Here is a 24,445-nt window from a genome sequence, read left to right as displayed (position 1 = left end):
TTAAAAACAAAATAAAAATTATCATGAAAGCCACAGTGATTTATCCTCATGGTAAAATACATATTTCAGATACAGATTTGTTTATTGTCCCTATAGTGTATGTCCTATGTAATCCTTATTTATTACCATACTACCCTCAGAAAATAATTGTGCCATATCCTATGTCCCAAACTCGTGAGATAAGTGCAGCTATATCCACAGATTTCACTTCTCTTACCATTTGCCACATTTTCTAGAAAACCCTATCTTAATATTTCCTTGCAACAATTGACACAAAGTACAACATGATCCTCGTTAGGGGAAAATATCTCATGAGTTTGAGTATCTTTCCTTCAGGCTGCTGTTATGATCTATGCAACTCCTGTCACGTTTCCACTATAACAGGAAGAACAAACTACTCTCTGATGTTTTAAAGCTTGTCATCACTAAAGTGAGGGAAGGGTCACTTCTCTGGCTTTGTTAGAGCACAGTTACAGAAGTAATTCTGCCATTTCTACACCACAAAGATGAGACTGATTGAAACCCACAGATAAATGGTGGCACGTGGCAGATGTCTTCTGTCTAATATTGTTTTCATAGAGGAATTGGAATCCCAGGGAAGAAAGGAATTATATGGCTTTACAGAGTTTGAAGAAGAAAATATATTTAACTGGGAACTTTGAAAAAATAAAATGTTTTTATTTTCTGTATTATTTTCATTTTCAGTTCTGCTGTGATGTTCATTGCAAAGACTAAGGTGCATTTAGAATGGGTATTTGGGGAAAGATGCTATGATAATCAGATCGATGTTTCGAAACAAAAGTTTCAATATTTTGTGTCGAGTGATTGATTTTATCCCTTATTCTCATTCTTCCTTACAATGAAACTCCTGTGTAGACATAGACATAATAAGGATGGTAATTGACATATTTAATTTTGATTGGCAATAGAAAAGTAAATATTTTATTAGTAATATGATATGTGGTTGTAAATATTTTAATTCCATAATAGCTTTTATATTCTATATTAAAATGGGTGTAACAGAAGCATTATGAATTTCACACAGCTCATGGGGGAAAAACTAATAAGCATCTGCGATTCTCCCATTTCCTATGACTGCTCTCTGTTTTCCCCAGCTTCTCCTGGGTCTCACTAACCTGTGTTCTCTTTTTTAAGTCCCTTGGTTTCCCTGAAGTTTATTCAAAATATATTGTCTTATTGTGTAAGTATTTCATATGTGTGTGTGTGTGTGTAACTGTGTTATGTACATTCTTTTGTATCTAATATGACCCAGCATTATTTATCTGAGATTAATGCATGAAAATGTGTATGGTTTTAATTCACCTATTTTCAATGTTTGCTAATCTTTTATTCTGTGAATGTGCCACTATCTCAGTTTAAATGCTGACTTTTTTCATTAATGCATTTCCCAATTTGAGCATGTCAAATGATACTACTATACATTTTTTGCACATATTTCTTGAAATATACCTTATAAACAGTTCCAAAGATGTCATTACTTGAGAACAAACTAGCTGGTTTGTCAGGAATATATGTCCTCAACTAATCTAGATAAAAATTAATTATTAAGAAAAGTAATACAAGGACTGACACCACGCCCTAGAAAAAGCAAGAAAGTAATCCCTCAACAAACCAAAAAAGAAGACAGCCACAAGAACAGAATGCCAACTCTTAACAACAAAAATAATAGGAAGCAACAATTACTTTTCCTTAGTATCTCTTAATATTAATGGACTCAATTCCCCAATAAAAACACATAGACTAACAGACTGGCTACACAAACAGGACCCAACATTCTGCTGCTTACAGGAAACCCATCTCAGGGAAAAAGACAGACACTACCTCAGAGTGAAAGGCTGGAAAACAATTTTCCAAGCAAATGGTCTGAAGAAACAAGCTGGAGTAGCCATTCTAATATCTAGTAAAATACCAAAAAAGACAAGGAGGAACACTTCATACCCATCAAAGGAAAAATCCTCCAAGAGGAACTCTCAATTCTGAATATCTATGCTCCAAATGCAAGGGCAGCCACATTCATTAAAGAAACTCTAGTAAAGCTCAAAGCACATATTGTACCTCACACAATAATAATAGGAGACTTCAACACACCACTTTAATCAATGGACAGATCATGGAAACAGAAACTAAACAGGGACACAGTGAAACTAACAGAAGTGATGAAACAAATGGACTTATCCTAAAACAAAAGGATATACCTTCTTCTCAGCACCTCATGGTACCTTCTCCAAAATTGACCATATAATTGGTCACAAAACAGGCCTCAATAGATACAAAAGTATTGAAATCGTCCCATGCATCATATCAGACCACCATGGACTAAGGCTGATCTTCAATAACAACATAAATAATGGAAAGCAAACATTCACGTGGAAAATGAACAACACTCTTCTCAATGATACCTTGGTCAAGGAAGGAATAAAGAAAGAAATTAAAGACTTTTTAGAGTTTAATGAAAATGAAGCCACGACATACCCAAACTTATGGGACACAATGAAAGCATTTCTAAGACGGAAACTCATAGCTCTGAGTGCCTCCAAAAAGAAACTAGAGAGAGCACACACTAGCAGCTTGACAACACACCTAAAAGCTCTAGAACAAAATGAAGCAAATTTACCCAAGAGGAGTAGACTACAGGAAATAATCAAACATAGGGGTGAAATCAACCAAGTGGAAACAAGAAGAACTATTCAAAGAATCAACCGAAAGATGAGCTGGTTCTTTGAGAAAATCAATAAGATAGATAAACCCTTAGCCAGACTCACTAGAGGGCACAGGGACAGCATCCTAATTAACAAAATCAGAAATGAAAAGGGAGACATAACAACAGATCCTGAAGAAATCCAAAACACCATCAGATCCTTCTACAAAAGGCTATACTCAACAAAACTGGAAAACCTGGACGAAATGGACAAATTTCTAGACAGATATCAGGTACCAAAGCTAAACCAGGAGCAAGTTCATGATCTAAACAGTCCCATATCCCCTAAAGAAGCAGAAGCGGTCATTAATAGTCTCCCAACCAAAAAAAAAGCCCAGGACCAGATGGGTTTAGTGCAGAGTTCTATCAGACCTTCAAAGAAGATCTAATTCCAGTTCTGCACAAACTATTCCACAAAATAGAAGTAGAAGGTACTCTACCCAACTCATTCTATGAAATCACAATCGCTCAGATACCTAAACCACAGAAAGATCCAACAAAGATAGAGAAATTCAGACCAATTTCCCTTATGAATATTGATGAAAATACTCAATAAAATTCTTGCTAACCAAATCCAAGAACACATTAAAATAATCATCCATCCTGACCAAGTAGGTTTTATTCCAGGGATGCAGGGATGGTTTAATATACAGAAATCCATCAACATAATCCATTATATAAACAAACTCAAAGACAAAAATCACATGATCATCTCATTAGATGTGGAGAAAGCATTTGACAAAATCCAATACCCATTCATGATAAAAGTCTTAGAAAGATCAGGAATTCAAGGCCCATAACTAAACATGATAAAAGCAATCTACAGCAAACCAGTAGCCAACATCATAGTAAATAGAACCCGGAAGCAATTCCACTAAAATCAGGGACTATACAAGGCTGCCCACTTTCTCCCTACCTATTCAACTTTGTACTTGAAGTCCTAGCCAGAGCAATTCGACAACAAAAGGAGATCAAGGGGATACAAATTGGAAAGGAAGAAGTTAATATATCACTTTTTGCAGATGATATGATAGTAAATATAAGTGGCCCTAAAAATTCCACCAGAGAATAATAAACATGATAAACAGCTTCGTTGAAGTAGCTGGATATAAAATTACCTCAAACAAGTCAATGGCCTTTCTCTACACATAGAATAAACAAGCTGAGAAAGAAATTAGGGAAACAACACCCTTCTCAATAGTCACAAATAATATAAAATACCTTGGTGTTACTCTAACTAAGGAAGTGAACGATATGTAGGATAAGAACTTCAAGTTTCTGAAGAAAGAAATTAAAGAAGATCTCAGAAGATGGAAAGATCTCCCATGCTCATGGATTGGCAGGATCAACATTGTAAAAATGGCTATCTTGCCAAAAGCAATCTACAGATTCAATGCAATCCCCATTAAAATTCCAACTCAATTCTTCAAAGAATTAGAAAGAGCAATCTGCAAATTCATCTGGAATAACAAAACACCTAGGAGAGCAAAAACTCTTCTCAAGGATAAAAGAACCTCTGGTGGAATCACCATGCCTGACCTAAAGCTTTACTACAGAGCAATCGTGATTAAAAACTGCATGTTACTGGTATAGGGACAGACAAGTAGACCAATGGAAAAGAATTGAAGACCCAGAAATGAACCCATACACGTATGGTCAATTGATCCTTGACAAGGGAGCTAAAACCATCCAGTGGAAAAAAGACAGCATTTTCAACAAATGGTGCTGGCACAACTTGTGGTTATCATGTAGAAGAATGTGAATTGATCCATTCCTATCTCCTTGTATAAGGTCAAATGTAAGTGGATCAAGGAGTGCCACATAAAACGAGAGACACTGAAATTTATAGAGGAGAAAGTGGGGAAAAGCCTCGAAGATATTGGCACTGGAGAAAAATTCCTGAATAGAACAGCAATGGCTTGTGCTGTAAGATTGAGAATTGAAAAATGGGACCTCATGAAACTGCAAAGCTTCTGTAAGGCAAAAGACACTGTCAATAAGACAAGAAGGCCACCAACAGATTGGGAAAAGATCTTTACCTATCCTAAATCAGATAGGGGACTAATATCCAAAGTATATAAAGAACTCAAGAAGGTGGACTCCAGAAAATCAAATAACCCCATTAAAAAATGGTGCTCAGAGCTAAACAAAGAATTTTCACCTGAGGAATAACAAATGGCTGAGAAACAACTGAAAAAATGTTCAGCATCCTTAATCATCAGGGAAATGCAAATCAAAACAACCCTGAGATTCCATCTCACACCAGTCAGAATGGCTAAGTTAAAATTTCAGGTGACAGCAGATGCTGGCAAGGATGTGAAGAAAGAGGAACACTTCTCCATTGTTGGTGGGATTGCAAGCTTGTACAACCACTCTGGAAATCAGTCTGGTGGTTCCTCAGAAAATTGGACATGGTACTACCAGAGGATCCCGCAATAACTCTCCTGGGCATATATCCAGAAGATGTTCCAACTAGTAAGAAAGACACATACTTCACTATGTTCATAGCAGTCTTATTTATAATAGCCAGAAGCTGGAAAGAACTCAGCTGCCCCTCAACAGAGGAATGGATAAAAAAATTGGTACATTTACACAATGGTGTACTACTCAGCTATCAAAAACAATGAATTTATGAAATTCCTAGGCAAATGGTTGAACCTGGAGGGTATTATCCTGAGTGAGGTAACCCAATCATAAAAGAACTCAAATGGTATTTACTCACTGATAAGTGGATATTAGCCCAGAAACTTAGAATACCCAAGATATAAGTTCCAATTTGCAAAACACATGGAACTCAAGAAGTCCAAAGTGTGGACACTTTTCCCCTTCTTAGAATTTGGAACAAAACACCCATGGAAGGAGTTACAGTGACAAAGTTTGGAGCTGAGACAAAAGGATGGACCATCTAGAGACTGCCATATCCAGGGATCCATCCCATAATTAGCCTCCAAACGATGAGACCATTGCATACATTAGCAAGATTTTGCTGAAAGGACCCTGATATAGCTGTCTCTTGTGAGACTATGCCAGGACCTAGCAAACACATAAGTGGATGCTCACAGTCAGCTATTAGATGGATCACAGGGCCCCCAATGGAGGAGCTAGAGAAAGTACCCAAGGAGGTAATGGGATCTGCAACCCTATAGGTAGAACAACTTTATGAACTAACCAGTAACCTGGAGCTCTTGACTCTAGCTGCATATGTATCAAAAGATGGCCTAGGTGGCCATCACTGGAAAGAGAGGGCCATTGGACTTGCAAACTTTATATGCCCCAGTACAGGGGAACACCAGGGCCAAAAAGTGAGTGGGTGGGTAGGGGAGTGGGGGGGGGGAGGGTATTGGGGACTTTTGGCATAGCATTGGAAATGTAAATGAGGAAAATACCTAATTAAAAAAAAGAAAAGTGTTTTCAACATTTTATACTCCACCTGCAACATTTTATACTTCATCTGAATTGTATAAGACTTTCTGTTGATTCCATTATCACCAACCCTTAATATTTTCTGGCACTTAAGAGTTTGCTCAAATAATGGAAATAGTTACTATGCATAACATATGCCCCATTTATTATAAATTACATTAAGCATCCCTTTGTTTCATGGCCATTTAGCAGAGCAGTGTGCTTTCAATTTCCCAGTTCTCCTGATATTTTTATCACTGATTTCTTCCTTAATTCATTTTAGTCATCCAGAGACTTCTTTTCTTCGATGTGAATGCTAGGGGCTTTTGCTGGGCAGAGGCCATTTTGTGAGCTGAGGTTCTTCTCTCTCTGACCTCCCTGCTGACATTCTCCCATTGGCTCACTTCGTTTCTTCTACTCTGCTCTCCTGGTTGTTCCTAGGATTCTTTAGGCACCCATTTACTTTAGGACTTTGTGCTGTATGTTTAAAAAAAAAAAGACCATTTTCTCAAGAGACTGAGTGGTAGAGAATCTCACCGAAATTCTCAGAAGGGAAGGTTGCTGAGCCAGAAGCAATATGGTAAACAAAGCCCTGTTGATAGCTCCTGAGATCTTTCTGTCTGTAAGCCATAGCTCGTGTGTGTGCATGTCCTTCAACTGATGAGCAAAGTTTCTTGCTGAATGTATGTATACTGAACATTCTTCTCCTAGCCATTAGATGTTTGTTATTAGGATCACTTATCAAAAACTCTGATAAACACATGAATGTTGCGTGTAACTTAAAAAAAAAAATCATGCTTTCTCGGGAGTTCTGCCCGTGCTCCAGGCTAGACTCTCAGCTGCTGCAGGTCTTGCTCAACTCTATCAAGTGTCAGCTGGCTGCTTTTCCTGGGAGCTATGTTCCTCTCCCAGCCCCTCAAGGCTAACTTTGCCAAACTGCCAACATCTGCCTCAGCTGCCCTCTTTCTTCACCTGCCCATTTCAGCTCTGCAGATAGAAAACACTAGACAGTTTTATTATTTTAAAACTAGCCAGATAACTAAATGGCTGGGTGAAGAATTTCCTGTCATAATCCTATCAGCCAGCTCTCTCCAACCTCCTTAGCTCCTGATCACAGAGACTAAAAACTCCAGGTGCCCCAAGACCTATATACCTGTAGTTTTCTCCTAGTTCAAAGCCTGGTCTGAATTCTGCTTTTCCTGTGTCCTTTCTCTTCTTCTGGGAACCAGAAATCCCACCTTTTCCCTTTCACCCATCAATTGGCTTTTGCCTTTCTTACTGACACAATCAAGAACCGACTAGGGAAGCCACACCGCCTTCTACATCTCACCTTTTCTGTCCAAACAACAACTCTTCTCCCACATATAAATTGAACAAAACCATAACAATTAAGTATGAGGTACAAATGACATCTAGTCTATAAAGTTGTCAATTAACATATTTCCTAACTTAAAATTATGATTCTATCCCTGTATTATGTTTAGAATTTTAGCCTGTAACATCATTTGAAAACCATGTCATCTACTCTATAAACTCTATGTTAAGCAACTTGGGTTTGATTATGAGACTAAAACTAGGTTTCAACCACATCAGGAACCTGAGAATTACTAAATCTTACTTGAAAATATAGGGAGCACAAGTGTAAATTTTCTTTTTTTTTCCATTTTTTATTAGGTATTTAGTTCATTTACATTTCCAATGCTATACCAAAAGTCCCCCATACCCACCCACCCCCACTCCCCTACCCACCCACTCCCCCTTTTTGGCCCTGGCGTTCCCCTGTACTGGGGCATATAAAGTTTGCAAGTCCAATGGGCCTCTCTTTCCAGTGATGGCCAACTAGGCCATCTTTTGATACATATGCAGCTAGAGTCAAGAGCTCCGGGGTACTGGTTAGTTCATAATGTTGTTCCACCTATAGGGTTGCAGATCCCTTTAGCTCCTTGGTTACTTTCTCTAGCTCCTCCATTGGGAGGCCTGTGATCCATCCATTAGCTGACTGTGAGCATCCACTTCTGTGTTTGCTAGAACCCGTCATAGTCTCACAAGAGACAGCTACATCTGGGTCCTTTCGATAAAATCTTGCTAGTGTATGCAATGGTGTCAGCGTTTGGATGCTGATTATGGGGTGGATCCCTGGATATGGCAGTCTCTACATGGTCCATCCTTTCATCTCAGCTCCAAACTTTGTCTCTGTAACTTTTCAAGTTAACCCATTTGTAGACAGTAGGTACCTCAATCCTCAAAGTTTTGGAGCATCAGTCTTTAGCCTTTTGGCCCATGATCATCTGACAGACCTATAAAACAAATTTGAAGGGCTGCTGACCTTGTCTAGGCAAAGTAAGTAGTTGGTTATTCTGTACAATGTGTCTTTTGTGTGTGTGTGTGGGTGGTGGTGGATGACAATATTGTCTGTAGATGAAATGGGCAATTTCTGCTCAGTGACTGTCTAGCCATGAAAACAACCTTGCCTGGAGGTAAAGATGCTCAAATCTTCTCTGATTCAAGAATGAGGTGTTGTCAGGAGCTGACATGTCTCTAGTCAAATGATTCTCACTAATGAAATGGCCTTAGCTGTTGTATTTTGTGGAGTTTTGAAGGCTTCAAAGACTACCTATTTATACAAGGTAATTGGGAAAACAACACCTCCTTCCATACACGAGGAGCAGGTCTCAGCTTTATTTTCTGAGGTTGTGCCATCGGTGAATGGAGAAAAGTGAAACCCAGGTTGCTTGTTTTAGTCCTGTACTCTTCACATCTTTAACCAGATATTAGAGTCAAGTACAGTATTCAAGTACAGTGCTTCCGTGCTTTTTCTCTCAGAAAAAAACAAAAACAACCTAAGTCCCCCTTCCTTCCTCTACCTCGTAGCTTTTCTGCTCAAATTCTCTAGGCTTCAGCACACCTTCTGACCCTTCCTTCATGGACATAGTCAGGATTCACACTTAGAACCTTAACTCTTTCTCTTCTTTTATGTAACAGATAATGGCTATTACTCTCCAAATTTCTGCTACCTCTTTTCCTCAATACTACAGTAGTTTGGGCAGTTGGGAACTCAATTCCTCCATTGAGTTATTTAGCTGCTGGCATTTGGCTGTTGCTGAATGCTAATCATTAAAGTCTGCAGTGTGAGGTTAGAACCAGCTTGGTCTTTGAATACCTTAAAAATATGTTTTTAAGCTTTACTACCTCCTTTTCCTACCTTTCTTGGAGCACTTTATTCTGGTGGTGTTTGCAAGCTAGATACAGGGCAGTATCTGAAGGTGAGAATGGCTACAACTCCTGGGTTCATAAGTTTCCTTTAGCCCAAAGATTTATCACTTTCAAATAGCTCTGAGTAGTATTTTTTTAGTTTGTAGTGCTTCAGAAATAATAGCATTTGGGAGGAAGTGACATAAAAGACAAAAGTTCATGGGGGTTAATGTTCTCATTATGAATGAAAAAAATTCATTATCAATTATTTTCTACTCCCTATAATGTGTAAATATTATTAGAAATGGCTATAATATACACCTTTTATGTGTATGCATGTGCTGAGTGTGTGGAAATTACAAGCATTCTGTTTGTATTTATCTTTATCATTTAAGATAACGTTGCATTTAGAAAGTTTTTGACTCATAAAAATCATTTTATTTCCAGAGATTTTGAAGAAATTTTCCACAGAATCATTTATTAAAACCAAAGTTTAAAAGCCTTTAGAATGATTTACATAGTAGACTTGGTATTATATTAATATCACATATCTTAACATGATAAAAATTACATTTACAGGGATAAATGCCAAAGAACTATTCTCCATAAACAACTGGCAGTTTTCTTTATCTAACAAGAAGATATGAGTGTTCAGGGGCATGGCTACATTAATTATGTGCAGTGTTTATTTTTTTAGACTCTGTGGAAGAGTGTGAAGTACAAACTAATTTGAAAATGTGGACTGAACCAATTAATATCGAATTCACAGAAGACAGCCTGTCATATATGGAAACATTATGGCTCAAAAAGTACAGAAGGTATTCAGTAGAATTTTAATGTTACTATTTCTTAGGAAATAGAAATTATTTTTATTTCATTTTGTCAATAAGTTTTTGTAAGTATATTTCACATTTGTATGACTAATTCTAAAGCAATTTTAAATTCCTATGAAGCTTTGACTATATTAGCAACAATTTTAATTACTTATATTTATACACACGTATATGGTATATTTTAATCTTGAGAAATATAAAATGATGTGTTTCTGGGGAAAGACAAAAATTAAGTGTGGAATTTAAGAGTAATAACAAAGGTATGCAATAAGCAAATATTTACTTTAAAATGGCTTTGCTGTAGATAGATAGTATAGATATTTGAGGCTTTATTTCACAAATGTATTAAATTAAAATATTTTTAGAATTAAGTTAATTTAAAATTAATTAGATCTTTAATTTTATACTTTAATAATTCTAATTAGTTCATTTTTATTTTTAAAATTGTTTGTTTATTTTTATAATTCACTTTACATCTCAATCACAGCCCGCTTCCTTCTTGCTCCACAGTCCTACTCTTATCTCCCCGCCATCATTTCCTCCCACTCTCTTCTGAGAAGGGGAGCCAGGCTTGGGTACCACCTTTCCCTGCAAATCTGGTCCCAGCAGGTCTAGGCACATCCTCTCCCACTTAGGCCTAACCAGCAGTTCAAGTATGGGGAAAGGTAATCCAGCGGCAGGGAACAGAAACAGAGACAGCCACTGGTCCACTTATTAGGGAACCCATATGAAGACAAAGCTGCACATCTGCTACAAATGTGTAGGGTGTCTAGTTTCAACTACTGCATGCTTCCTGGTTGAAGCAACCAGGCTTTGAGAGCCCCCATGGTCCCAACTTTGTTGACTCTGTGGATCTACTTGTGATATCCTTAATCCCTTGGAGTTGCTCACTTCTATTTTCCATCCTTCCACAAGACTCCCAAGCTCTGCCTGATGACTGGCTACGGGTCTCAGCATCTGCCTCCATCTGCTGCTTGATGAAGAGTCTCCAGAAACAGTTATGCTAGTTTCCTGTCTGCAAGCATAGTAGATTATCATTAACAGTGTTAATGGCTCTTTCACATGGCATGGCTCTGAAGTAGGGGCAGTCATTGGTTCGTTGTTTGCTCAGTCGCTGTTCCATCTTTCTCTGTACACATTTTTGAGGCAAGAAAAATTTTGGGTTGTAGGTTTTGTGGATGGATTGTTGTCCCTCTCCTCGTTTTGAAGTTGTACCTCGGTAAAGGGAATGGCTGCTCAGTCTCTATTTACCCTCTGGTAGGAATCTAAGCTAGGGTCACCTCTATGAACTCCCAGTACCCTGTCCTGACCCAGACCTCCAGCTAGTCAACAGAGATTTCCACTCTTACTCCAATTCCTCTCTCCACCCAGCCTCCACATCATATCATCATCCCGGTTTCCCTCCTTGTCTCTCCTACCTAGTTCCCTCTCATCATCCATCTCTCATGACTACTTAGTTTCCCTTTCTGAGTACAGTTTATTAATCCTGACTTGGGACCTCTTTATTTCTGGTATCGTTGGGTCTGTGGATTGTAGCATGATTGTTCTGCACTTTTTGACAAAAGTCCACATATAAGCTACTACACTCAATACCCCCCTCTCTCTGGAGCTGAGTTACCTCACTAGGTATGATTCTCAAATTCCATCCATTTCTCAGCAAAATTTACATTTTTTAGTAGCTGAATAGTATTCCATTGTGCAGATGTACCACACTTTCTTTATCCATTCTTCATATAAGGGATATCTATGTTTTTTGCAGTTTCTGACTATTACTAATAAAGCTACTATGAACATTATTTAGGAAGTGCCTTTGAGTGGTGGTCAAACATCTTTTGGGTATATACTCAGGAGTGGTATAACTGGGTTTTGCCATAAAACTATTCCAAGTTTTCTGAGAAACTGCCAATTTGATTTCCAAAGCGATTGTATAAATTTGCAATTGTATGAGCAATGGAGGAATGTTTCCCTTAGTCCACATCCTTGCCAACATATGCTATCACTTGAATTTTTGATCTTAGACATACTGATAGGTATAAGATGGAATCTCTGGGTTGTTCTAATTTTTATTCCCCTGATGTCTATTGACATTAAGTGCTTCTGGTCCATTCAAGACTCCTATGTTTAGAATTCTGTTTAGCTCTGTACCCCATATTTTAATTGGGTTGTTTAGATTCTTAGTGTCTAATTTCTTGAGTTCTTTGTAAATTTTGGATATTAGATTTCTGTCAGATTTAGTATTGGTGAAGATCATTTCACAATCTGTGGGATGCCATTTTGTCTTATTGATAGCGTCCTTTGCCTTATAGAACTATCCAGTTTCATAAGATACCACATAATATTTGTTGCTGTTAGAGCCTGACCCATTGTTGTTCTATTCAGGAAGTTTTCTGTTTTTTTTTACAATTAGTTCAAAGCTATTCTCCAGTTTTTGTTCTATTAGATTTAGTGTAACTGGTTTTATGTTGAGGTCTTTAATCTTCTTGGACTGAGTTTTATGCAGGATAATAGATAAGAATCTATTTTCAGAGGAACACTCCTCCATTGTTGGTGGGATTGCAGGCTTGTACAACCACTCTGGAAATCAGTCTGGCGGTTCCTCAGAAAATTGGACATAGTACTACCAGAGGATCCAGCAATACCTCTCCTGGGCATATATCCAGAAGATGCCCCAACTGGTAAGAAGGACACATGCTCCACTATGTTCATAGCAGCCTTATTTATAATAGCCAGAAGCTGGAAAGAACCCAGATGCTCCTCAACAGAGGAATGGATACAGAAAATGTGGTACATCTACACAGTGGAGTACTACTCAGCTATTAAAAAGAATGAATTTATGAAATTCCTAGCCAAATGGATGGACCTGGAGGGCATCATCCTGAGTGAGGTAACACATTCACAAAGAAACTCACATAATATGTACTCACTGATAAGTGGATATTAGCCCCAAACCTAGGATACCCAAGATATAAGATATAATTTGCTAAACACAGGAAACTCTAGAAGAATGAAGACTGAAGTGTGGACACTATGCCCCTCCTTAGATTTGGGCACAAAACACCCATGGAAGGAGTTACAGAGACAAAGTTTGGAGCTGAGATGAAAGGATGGACCATGTAGAGACTGCCATATCCAGGGATCCACCCCATAATCAGCATCCAAACGCTGACACCATTGCATACACTAGCAAGATTTTATTGAAAGGACCCAGATGTAGCTGTCTCTTGTGAGACTATGCCGGGGCCTAGCAAACACAGAAGTGGATGCTCACAGTCAGCTAATGGATGGATCATAGGACTCCCAATGGAGGAGCTAGAGAAAGTAGCCAAGGAGCTAAAGGGATCTGCAACCCTATAGGTGGAACAACATTATGAACTAACCAGTACCCCGGAGCTCTTGACTCTAGCTGCATATATATCAAAAGATGGCCTAGTCGGCCATCACTGGAAAGAGAGGCCCATTGGACTTGCAAACTTTATATGCCCCAGTACAGGGGAACACCAGGGCCAAAAAGGGGGAGTGGGTGGGCAGGGGAGTGGGGGTGGGTGGATATAGGGGACTTTTGGTATAGCATTGGAAATGTAAATGAGCTAAATACCTAATAAAAAATGGAAAAAATATATATATTAAAAAAATAATAATAATAACAAAAAAGAATCTATTTTCACTCTTTTTTTTTTTAAGATTGATTTAATATTATAGATAAGTACACTGTAGCTGTCTTTAGATACACCAGAAAAGGGCATCAGATCTCATTACGGATGGTTGTGAGCCACCATGTGGTTGCTGGGAATTGAACTCAGGATCTTCAAGAGAGCAGTCAGCGTTCTTAACCACTGAGCCATCTCTCCTGCCCCTATTTTCATTCTTTTACATTAAGACATACAGTTAGACCAGCACCATTTGTTGAAGATGCTTTCTCTTTTTCATTGTCTTGTTTTGCCTTCTTTATTAGAAACCAAGTGCCCTTAGGTCTCTCAGTTTATTTCAGGGTCCCTGATTCTACATTTTAATCAACTTCTTTGTCCTTGTACCAATACAATGCAGTCTTAATACTATTGCTCTGTAGTACAGCTTGAGGTCAAGGATGGTGATAACTCCAGAAGTTCTTCTTATTGTTCAGGATTGTTTTAGATACCCTAAATATTTTGTTTTCCATATGAAGTTGTGAATTGTTTCAACATCTGTAAAGAATTGTGTTGGGATGTTGATGGGAATTGCAATGAATCGTTAGATTACGTTTGGTAAGATAGCCTTAGCTCTGGGGCACAGATGGATACCAGAGGCTTGTTCTATCTTTTATGCCTGAGATTCTTTTTTCCTTCTATTGTATTCTATTGGAGACTCTTTCCTCTGTAGTTCTTGTTCTCTTTCCTAGGATTTTTTATTTTCAGGATTGCCTCAGTTTGTGTTTTCTTCATAGCTTCTATTTCCAATTTCAGCTCGTGGACACCTATGGTCAGATTCATGTTTTTTTTTTTTTTTAATTTGTTCAAAAGTCAAAATTGCAATATGAAACCAACAATGCCCGATGAGGACATGTTTTCTTCATCGGCAATTTTAACAACACTTAGTAACTTGGGATTTTATAAGCTCAACTTGTTACATCTCAGAGATGTCTATATTTCATTTTTTTCTTCTAATTTTCTAGAGGATGAGAGGGAAAATGGCAATCTTGACAAAGTAGGCGAACTTTAAATACAGTTTTTCTATTGTCCAATGTGCCTCCTTAGTGACATGGCTACTATAATGCTGGTTTTTGATGCACATTTTGAAGAATAAAATTCTTGAGAAACTCCATCCTGCAGGAAAAGAGTGATCACAAGGCCCATGATATATATGAAGGCCCATTTCATCTTTGGGACATTCTCAAAGATATTATTTCTTGTGAGTGATATTTTGTCTTCAACTACTTTCAGAGCCTAGTCATCATTCTACTTTGCTGTTCCACTGATGAATTTCTAGTTCTCTTTCATTTAAAAATTGGAATTGTTCAAGATAATGTTTTTATCTCTCTTGTTTTCCTTTTAATCATTGATGGCCCAATGATTGTGGGAGTGGGGCCATCTACTGAAGCATAGTCAACCTTCCAGAGACCATCTCCCTCAATAAAACCACCTCATCCGCTGCCCCCCTACCCCCACTGCCAAGCAGCCACCAACTTTCAACTGTCTCTTGTGCTCCTATCCCTTCCATTCCCCTCCCCACCTGACAGGTTGGTTTTATCTTATGTAGTCTTTTGTAAACAACCACAGCTGTTAAGTGTTTTTGTATGTAATGATCCTGTATTACTCAGCATATGTTGTTTCTTCCAAGTTTCTCCTGGCTCTCCTTCATATTGTTCCCTTAGCCTTGAGAAGAGTGGGCATCTTGTAGCTATTCCACTTATTCATGAGCACTTCACAGGCACGTATTCTCTACAGTTTAACCTCTTTGAGTCTTTGTTTTAGTTATTGTTACTATACAAAGGGTTTTGCATGAGGATTGATGACTGCATTAATCTACAGGTACAGAGATCGGTGTTTAGAGAGCAGACAAATTCTATGTCCATTAGATAAATAAGAACAGTAGGTACTTTTCTGGAGCTTGCAGCTCTCAGGCATAAGCTACTGGACAGATTTATTTTATATTTAAATGGATTTATATCAGTAAGACTTAGTATGAGGGATCAATAAACCAGTCTGTGTTACAGCCACGAGAAACTAAATTTAATCCTTAGAACCCACATAAAAAATGTTGTTCCTAGTAGCAAATAAGGAAGACCCAAGTAAAACCCAGTAAGGCAGACACAAGCGGATCTTTGGGACTCATGGGCCAGACAAGCTAACCTATGCTCGGCAAGGTCAAGCCCAGTGAGGACTGTGTACAATAAAGTGGAGGGCAGCTGAAATATCATCATCAATGAGTGACCAACCTCACAACCATCTGCATATGCATGAGCATACAGATGCATACATGTGTTTATACAACACACATGCACACATGTATACATGAACAAATAGACACTGAATGAAATATTTCAAACACAAGAAAATGTGAAGCAATAACTATTATAGAAATTGTTTTCACCTTTACTTATGTGGTATGGTTTTGTGTGAGATGTTGGGGATGGAATGACCAAAGTCATGACTTCATAAATGATTAATTACTTATTTGTAGACAAGTCGCTTATACTTTGTTGGTATAATTTCTCTTGTGTTTAATATAGAATAATTATGTGTGTAGGGTCCCTACTCTTCAATCTTGCAATCAGAATTTTATAAGTCTTTACTTATAAAATAAAGATGAATATAATCAAATAAATATATTTTGCTTCATGAATCATTTGGTAATAGCTTATTTGCACTTATGCATATATACAGAAACTTATAGCACAATAAACTAATATAAACTAGGAAAGAAGTTCTGGTGACCAAATGCCAATTTCCCTTTGTTCTTTCATATTACTTAATATTCTTATATATTACTTAGTTAAATTCTGATGAGAAGGAATTACTCTTTCACAGAATGTTTTAAAATGTAAAGCTCAGTAACACAAAATATTTTGTACTTATGTGATTTGTACCACATATTACAAAATATAGGTAGTGTATTTACTAGTAAAAAAAAGAGGCACTGTAAATTGAGACCATGGTTAGGAATATATGCTTGTGGAGACAGGGTGCTCTTGCTGTGCTCTCTGCCTAAAACTAGTAGTTTCTCCCCTCACTTCTCCTCTTATTAATGAACATCATCATAGAGATTATTTAATGTAGTGTCTACTACTACCAAAAGTAGAATAAAGTGGGTAAATTTTATGTTTTATGTTGTCATTAACAGCATCAGCCTTGTCTTTTACACTGGCAACCGTGTGAGCTTGCATGATCTCTGGGGATTGTGCGGCTATTTTTATTTGACTCACAAATGAAATCTCTCCTCACAAATCTGTGGTCACAATTAAGTACATACTCTTGAAGTCTCAGAATTCCCAAGCTTCAGACTTCCCATTTGAAACACTCTGCATCCACTCTTGATGTTAATTAGGTAACAGATGCCACAGATATAATATCTCACATTCTTATAATGGGACCCTATTTTACCACTCCACCAATGTGTTGAAAGTCTAGATAAATGCTTTCAGGTTGCCTAAGAACTCATCAAAATGCAGTGCCAAGTGTATGCAATAAAACAGACTTGTAAATTAGCCTTGTCAACAGTATGACACGATCTTTGGATTCCATGTGACTTTTGAGAGAATACTGACTTGAATCATGACATTGGTCTTCATCTTAAGCAAAACACAGCATGCAGTTGAAAAACTTCTTATGTGATGTGGAATTGATTTAAAAACCTTCATCACATTAAAATTATATTAATCACAATAACCCGTGAATTAATATTATGGTCAAAATTTCAGCATGAATTTTGAATTCTCACTCACCTGGTAAGTAAAACACCTAATATGGGAATGTTCAATTAAGATAATTTTCTCTTTTAATTGGAGCTTTGTTGTTTTACAGAACTCCACAGGAACAACTTCGTACCATGCTACCAAATACATTCACACATCCACATCAAGCTACTGCAGAGGCACAGTGCACTCAGAATGAAAATGAGTCTGACAGTGATGGTCAGTTGAGCTCTGATGAGATCGTTTAACATTTATTGTTTAAAATCATATAACCAAGCACTAGTCAACACATGCTTTTAGTTTTGGTCCATGTATTATTCTGAGATAGATTATGGAACTCTAGTTTCTTTTATTTACTATAGTACATTGCTTTAATTTAAATAGCTTCTTGTAACAGATAAGTACAATCAAATGTGTGTATTGTTTGAGATGAAGGAATCTATAGTGTTTCTTTGTGTAGATTCATGAAAAACTGTTCATTTATTGCTGGTAGTATTATATCAAGACAGCAAATTATCAGACATGTTCTTTGCTAATATTATTTTCCAATTTTATTTCCTAGTTGAAGAGATCAAAATAAAATCTCCACCACTTTTTATGCCAGTGGAAAAATTGAATATAGAGAGACCTCCACCATCTCTAACAATAGTAGAACTGGATGATGTAAGTATATAATGATCATTCCAATGTTTTACCATAAAAAATGTAATAATGATGGCCTCCTGTTCTTGTCATTAAGATTTCTTTTAAAACCACCAGAATTTAAGAAGAAATTCATGTTTGGATAACAGCTTGTCAGTAAATGCAAAACTATATGTTTTATTGTAGAGAGTGTATGTACACACTAACTTAATGTTGTCTGTTTTCAGAGGCATGACTCATGGAAGAACTGCCAGTGTTCTGCTATGCTAGCTCCCAGATTATGGTTTTTGTGTTTTATTTTTTTTTTGCCTCTATAGTTCTTTATCCTTTTACAGTTTCATAAATGGGTCAGTTTTATTACATGGCATTTTGTTTAAATATATGTAGGTGTAAAATGTAATTTCTGGAATATCATTAATATTATTTTTCTTTAAAGGAAAATATATTATTTATAATGTAAGAGTTTTAAAAAACAATGACAGTACAACCCTGGAAGACATAATGGAATCAGAGACAGCTAAGCAGAGTTCAGACAAAGAGACTCAGATGTGATCCAGTCCTGGCATTTGGCTTCCTAGTTACCTAATAGTTGAATTACCATTTTCTTCAAAATATTCTGACATTTTGGATTGCTGTTTCAGAAAATTATGAGAATGCAGAACCCATCTCTGCTTCTTTTATGGCCACTGTATTGATAGCTACTACGGCTTTTCTTTCTTCTATTAATGATTTAGTTATCATTTAATTAGTGTCAGGTATTAGTTACAAACACACACACAAACACAATTCATTCAATAAAATTTTGATTCTTGGAATAAGTTGGAGACATGATAGTAAGAAAAATGGAAAAGTGATAGTCATTAATCTACTAGGGTTGACAGTTGTTACATAAATTGTTATTATTAGTCACAAATGTGACAATTATAAAAATCAACTAAAACATTAACTTAGTTCTAGTAGAAACAGGTGAATTTCATTTCCCTGGGAACATATAAGATATAATTAGAGAGTCATTTGTAGGGATAATATATATATATATATATATATATACATATATACATACTCATACACAAATATATAGTTTATTATATATATTTTGCTATATATTAAATTATAAACTATATATGTAATTTATAAAGAGATGTTAAAATGAAAATATATGTAAATATCTAAATATATATATGTGTGTGTGTGTGTGTGTGTATGTGTGTGTGTGTCTGTGTGTGTGCCTGTGCGTATCACCCAAAATTAACTGGCTACTGTATAATGAATTTACTGAACATATTAACATCATGTAACGTGTATTTAATAAGACTCATGGAGCAGAATTTGAAGACCCAGGAATTGCTGTGCCTTACAGAGTCGAATTGGCTGACTCAGAGAGTCAACTAAGGTAAGTTCTTTCCATTCTGATTATTTACTTTTTAAACACCAATCACACAGGCTGGGCTGTGGTAGAATAGAAGAGCATTTGCATGCACACATGACGAAATAGGGTAGATCTGATCTACAGTGTAGCCAAAAGTAACAGTAAGAAAACAAAAGTCCAGCCATGTAAATACCATACATTTCTCTAGCTGGATAATTTGTGATGTGTAAATATTTATTAATGGTAACTTTACTTGATTCATGTAGCAATTTATACGTATTATTTTAAGTTAGCCATTTATAAAACAATAAAGTTGCAGTTTTGTCTAATATTTTTATTACTTTATATATTCTTAGGAATTTAGTAATTGGTATCTTTTAAAAGAGTTTTCCAAGTTGGATATAATATATATCAATTCATTTTTCTTTAAAGATCCTATTTGCCTATACTTTCTTTTGAGCTCTAAAATAAGAACTTACATAAATGATCAGGTTCAAGGGCTTTTTAATATAAAACTGCTCTTTAGGCAAAACCTAAAACATGATTGGCACTAAAAGTATAGTAATACACTTTGTAATTTTTTAATGCTTTTTTGTCATTTTCATATGGATAATTAAAATTATTTTTCTCTTAGTCAAGTTAAAAAATATCTTTTTCTATGAACTATAGGATTTTTTGTTTTAATACCAAATGCCTGACTCCATAGTAGTATCCAGCTTCTACTGAGCACCCCTTCTACTAGAGCTTGGTTCAGAGCAGCTTCTACCCTTCCCAGTATATCACAGCAGCTCTGAGTCTAGGTGATGCCCTACAATCCCAGGTGGCTTTCTGTATGCACCTAGGGTCTCAAATACTGAACAGCAGAGATGCAGTCGGTAGCAATGTTTTGATGGGCGGCAACTTTCTGATCCGTAGTTGAGAGGCTGATATATGTTATTGTGTCCCCTTATGGAAATGAATGACATTTCTGCTTGCTACTTTAAAGAGATTATATAGTTATGTATTGTTCTGTGTATCTAAGTGTGTGTGTGTGTGTGTGTGTGTGTGTGTGTGTGTGTGTGTGTGTGTGTTGGCATATACATGCATATAAAGGTCAGAGGACAACTTGGAGGAATGGATTGTCTCTAGTACCATGTTAGTTTTGGGGACTGAACTTATGCCACAAGACGTGGTAACAAGACTTGGCCATAAATCTTGGTAATTGAATCATCTCCCAAGTCCATATTCTTGTTTTTTTTTTTTGAATGTATATTATCCAATGTCTTACCCCTTTGTAAAGAAGTGTTTGAAGAGGTAAAGAAAATTCCCATTATGATTTGCCATTAGTCTTACAGTGTTTGTTTGAAGGTAACTACAAGCCTATAATATCTTGTTTTCTTTGAAGCACAAGTGATGGTTTTGTTTGACTATAATCCATGAGCGATATGATTATATTGCTTACATAGAAATCATGTATTGCTTAATCTGGAGTAGATGTGACAGTACAGATATGAACACAGAAAATATGCATTATTGGCAACTGAAATGCAGAATTACATACTACTTATATCAAACATATACATATATTATTACATAGGAAATTTCTATTAGGACTTTGTTATATACTTGCAATTAATAAGGTCATATGTCTTGTTTATAATAACATGGCTACATTGTCCACAAAATGTCTACCAAAAATTTAAATCAGTATTAAATCATAACCTTATGTAATTAATAAACCCAAACTTTCAGGGACCATTGCTTTCAACACATTCTTTGTGCTTATCCCTAAACATGAAAGTTCTACATTTACGGATTATCAGACTTGCTTCCCGTGTGAAAATGAAATCCATCACCATCTTATTTTCAACAAAGGAAAAGCAGATCTCTTAAGTCTCTGTTTGAGAACAAATTCCAGGTATCACAAGGATGACATAAAAGGTAACATTTTGCCTTTTGCTTAATATATTTGAAAAACAAATGTTGGTAATCTAATAAAAGCAAGAGCTCTAGTGGTTGAGGAGCATGTTGCTTATTATTTTGTTCATTATAAAATGAGAAAAATGAGTAGTTGAAAGAAAATTGATTGAAAGTATATAATTCTCTTGAAAATAATCTTGTTTAATCAGTGACATTTCTGTTGACCATATTCTAGTGGATGCATTAAATATAATATGCCTTCAAATTCTACTACAATTCCATTCTATTGGATATTTTATTTATATTTTATTTATTTGTATTTTAAATGTTATCCAATATTTTCGAGCAGCAGACAACAGTGTTGTATTTATAAGCAAATACAGTCAATGTAGTTCTCTATAAAATTTATTATGGAATAAAGTAGCATTTTGAAGTCATGAAGAGGAAGTTTTTTGTGATGAAAGCATGATGAGTGTCTTTTACCTTCACATACAATTAAGCAGCTCCCTATAAAATTCACATTGGATGTGAAGTTTATGAGATAAATCCTAAGCCTAAAATTGACTGTTTTAATTTCTGTGGTGTCCTCCCATCTAAGCTTTTGAATTTTGTAGATCTGAGTATTAAATGGAAATTTTGGGCTTTTCTTGTTTAAGATTTAAGATCACTCTCTAAAGAGTGATGCTGAAGTACCCTGACCTGATAGTCAATTATCATTTCTGCTCTTCAACCACGGTCATCCTTGAAATTTCATCATCTTCCTCTGACTTTCTTTTAGTAATCTATGAATCTATGATTAAGTTACTGGATCATTTTAAAGCTTCCTTTCAGATACTCTATAAACCTAAGATTTCTTTCAGGAAACTAGTAGGTACAACTTTGTGAATAAGTTTAGCCATATCCACAGGCATTTTTTAAAATTAACTGATTTAAATCTGGTGATAACCTGACTTGCCAGCAGAAGATGAGGACCAATGGTGACTTCATGGCAGTCCTAATGGTCCTGACATTTTCGACTGGTATTACCCATATGAACTACTGGAAATTATCACTTTGAACCCACATATAGTTGGTATTGTTTTGCCAAGTTAAAGCCACCTTTCAATTGTGTTTGAGAAAATTGTGAACTCAGTCTGTTACTTTGACAATATTTAAACATGTCTATTTTTGAGAGATGCTTTTTCTTTACATCAAAGTTGAGCAGAAACTACAAAGAACTGAAGGATTGCCTTTGCATTGGCATTTACATTGTGCCCTCCACTATCCACATTCCACAGCAAAAAGCTCATTTTATTTTAATGCTAAGTAATATTGCGCTGTATGAATGAACTTTTATTCATTTAGATTTCCAAATAACTATAAAAGAACGTCCTTTTGTGTCTTAAGGTTTAGCAATTATATGTATAGCTTCTACTAAAACCCATGTAGGAGTTATTATTCTGTTACTGTGATAAAATAGCCAAAGAAGGTTGGGAATATAGGATTTATTGTAGATTAGAGTTACAGAAAGGATACAGTCCATTGTGTCAAGGAAGGCATGACAGCAGGATCCCCAGCAGTTAGCGAAGCAGAAATCATCCCATCCCATCAATATACAGGGAGCAGAGATGAAAATCAACAAGTGAGGCTAGGTTATAAAATCTCAAATCCCATCTCTACTGCTGTTCTTTCTTCCTCAAAGCTCTACCTTTCAAAAGTTTTATAACCTTCCCAAATGAGCTGGAGACAAAGTGTCTAAATGTATTAGCCCGTGGATTATAGTTCATATTTAAGCCATAACATGTCTATCAAACTTCTGAGATATTTTGCATTTCCACAGGAAAAGAGAATTCCTTTGGCTGCAGAGTTCACTGGTCGTTGATGTAGTTTCAGTGTCCAGTTCCAGAGTGAAATCTGATGTTGAACATTTCTTGATATATTTACTTGCTATTTGTATATGATTTGGAGTGTATGAGTATGTACATGTGGTACCTCTCTCTCTCTCTCTCTCTCTTCCCTCTGTGTGTGTGTGTTTGGGTGATGGGATTTTAAACTATAGCGATGTATAAATGAATTAACTATTGAAATTATATATAAACTTTTCAATTCACGTACCATCTTTTAATTTACGATATCATATGTTTTTATATTTGGATCTTTCTATGGGATAAGCATAGGATTATTTTTAATATTACACCATCCTGACAGCCTATCTAATGTTCTTTTAGAAGTACATCTCTTATATGTTTATTTTACTTCACATAATATTTCTCATTTTGTTAAATATAGCAATTTGATGAATAATTTCCATATGAGGAATATTATATGGAATATTCTCCATGTTATACAATTATTTGGCAATGACAGGCAACAATTTGGGGCTGTAGCCTAGAATTTATACCACAGAAGTGTTAATTAAATTTTCTACTATTTTACATAATCTATCATCAAATAGAGGTATTCATTTTGGAACAAAATTAAGATTTGAACAGCTTAAACTCTATCCAATACAAACAATGCTTGGTGTGCTTTAAGGTGAAAGTAATTTGCTTGTGAAATCCTTAGTGTTTTGAATCCTCAGAGCATCTTGCCCAGTGCGTTGCCATGCTGGCTTCACACTAGTCACATACAGAGTTTGATAGGAGAGAATGACAGATGGTGTTGCCTGAGATGCACTTCAGGGTCTAATTGGTTGAGGTCTGGATATATACTGACAATTTCCAAGAATAGCAGATGATTCCAGTCTGCAGCCCAGTAAAAACCAATGATCTAAATGAGGAGACTTGGGGCACACATAATGAGGTAATGACTAATACTGCCTTGCTCATTTTGTACTTTGGTACAACAATATTCCTGCCACTGTTTCTTGCTGCCCCATTGTTGCTACAGTTTTATCTAGTTGACTCCCTTTGCCCTGTCTTAACACAAATTTGAACTGATAATGTAGAATACAGAAATGTGTAAACAGGTTTTGATAAAACAAGATTTATACGTAAAACATTTTTAACCACCAGAGTCCTAAC

The 24,445-nt window shown here is 36.2% G+C and overlaps 1 protein-coding gene across 9 annotated transcripts in view; it reads left to right on the top strand.

Annotated features, from left to right (window-relative positions):
* Zbbx (zinc finger, B-box domain containing) overlaps window positions 1-24,445 on the top strand; it is a 127,156-nt gene that overhangs the window by 61,858 nt on the left and 40,853 nt on the right. For 5 of the 9 annotated variants that reach the window (XR_003954303.1, XM_011240063.1, XM_006501257.1 and 2 more), the window contains 5 exons: window positions 9,996-10,131; window positions 17,643-17,752; window positions 18,096-18,196; window positions 19,489-19,568; window positions 21,325-21,464. Coding sequence is in view for 8 of the 9 variants with exons in the window: in XM_011240063.1 (XP_011238365.1) it covers window positions 9,996-10,131; window positions 17,643-17,752; window positions 18,096-18,196; window positions 19,489-19,568; window positions 21,325-21,464 (567 nt within the window). In the remaining variant the exon portion in view is untranslated. Of the gene's footprint in view, window positions 1-9,995; window positions 10,132-12,790; window positions 12,822-12,999; window positions 13,031-17,642; window positions 17,753-18,095; window positions 18,197-19,488; window positions 19,569-21,324; window positions 21,465-24,445 lie in introns of those variants that run through there. The other 4 variants (XM_006501258.1, NM_001310529.1, XM_011240064.1 and 1 more) reach the window with 3 other exon arrangements.

The sequence above is a fragment of the Mus musculus genome, chromosome 3, assembly GCF_000001635.26.
Source record: "Mus musculus strain C57BL/6J chromosome 3, GRCm38.p6 C57BL/6J".
Lineage (NCBI taxonomy): Eukaryota > Metazoa > Chordata > Mammalia > Rodentia > Muridae > Mus > Mus musculus.
This window is presented reverse-complemented; position numbering and strand designations above follow the sequence as displayed.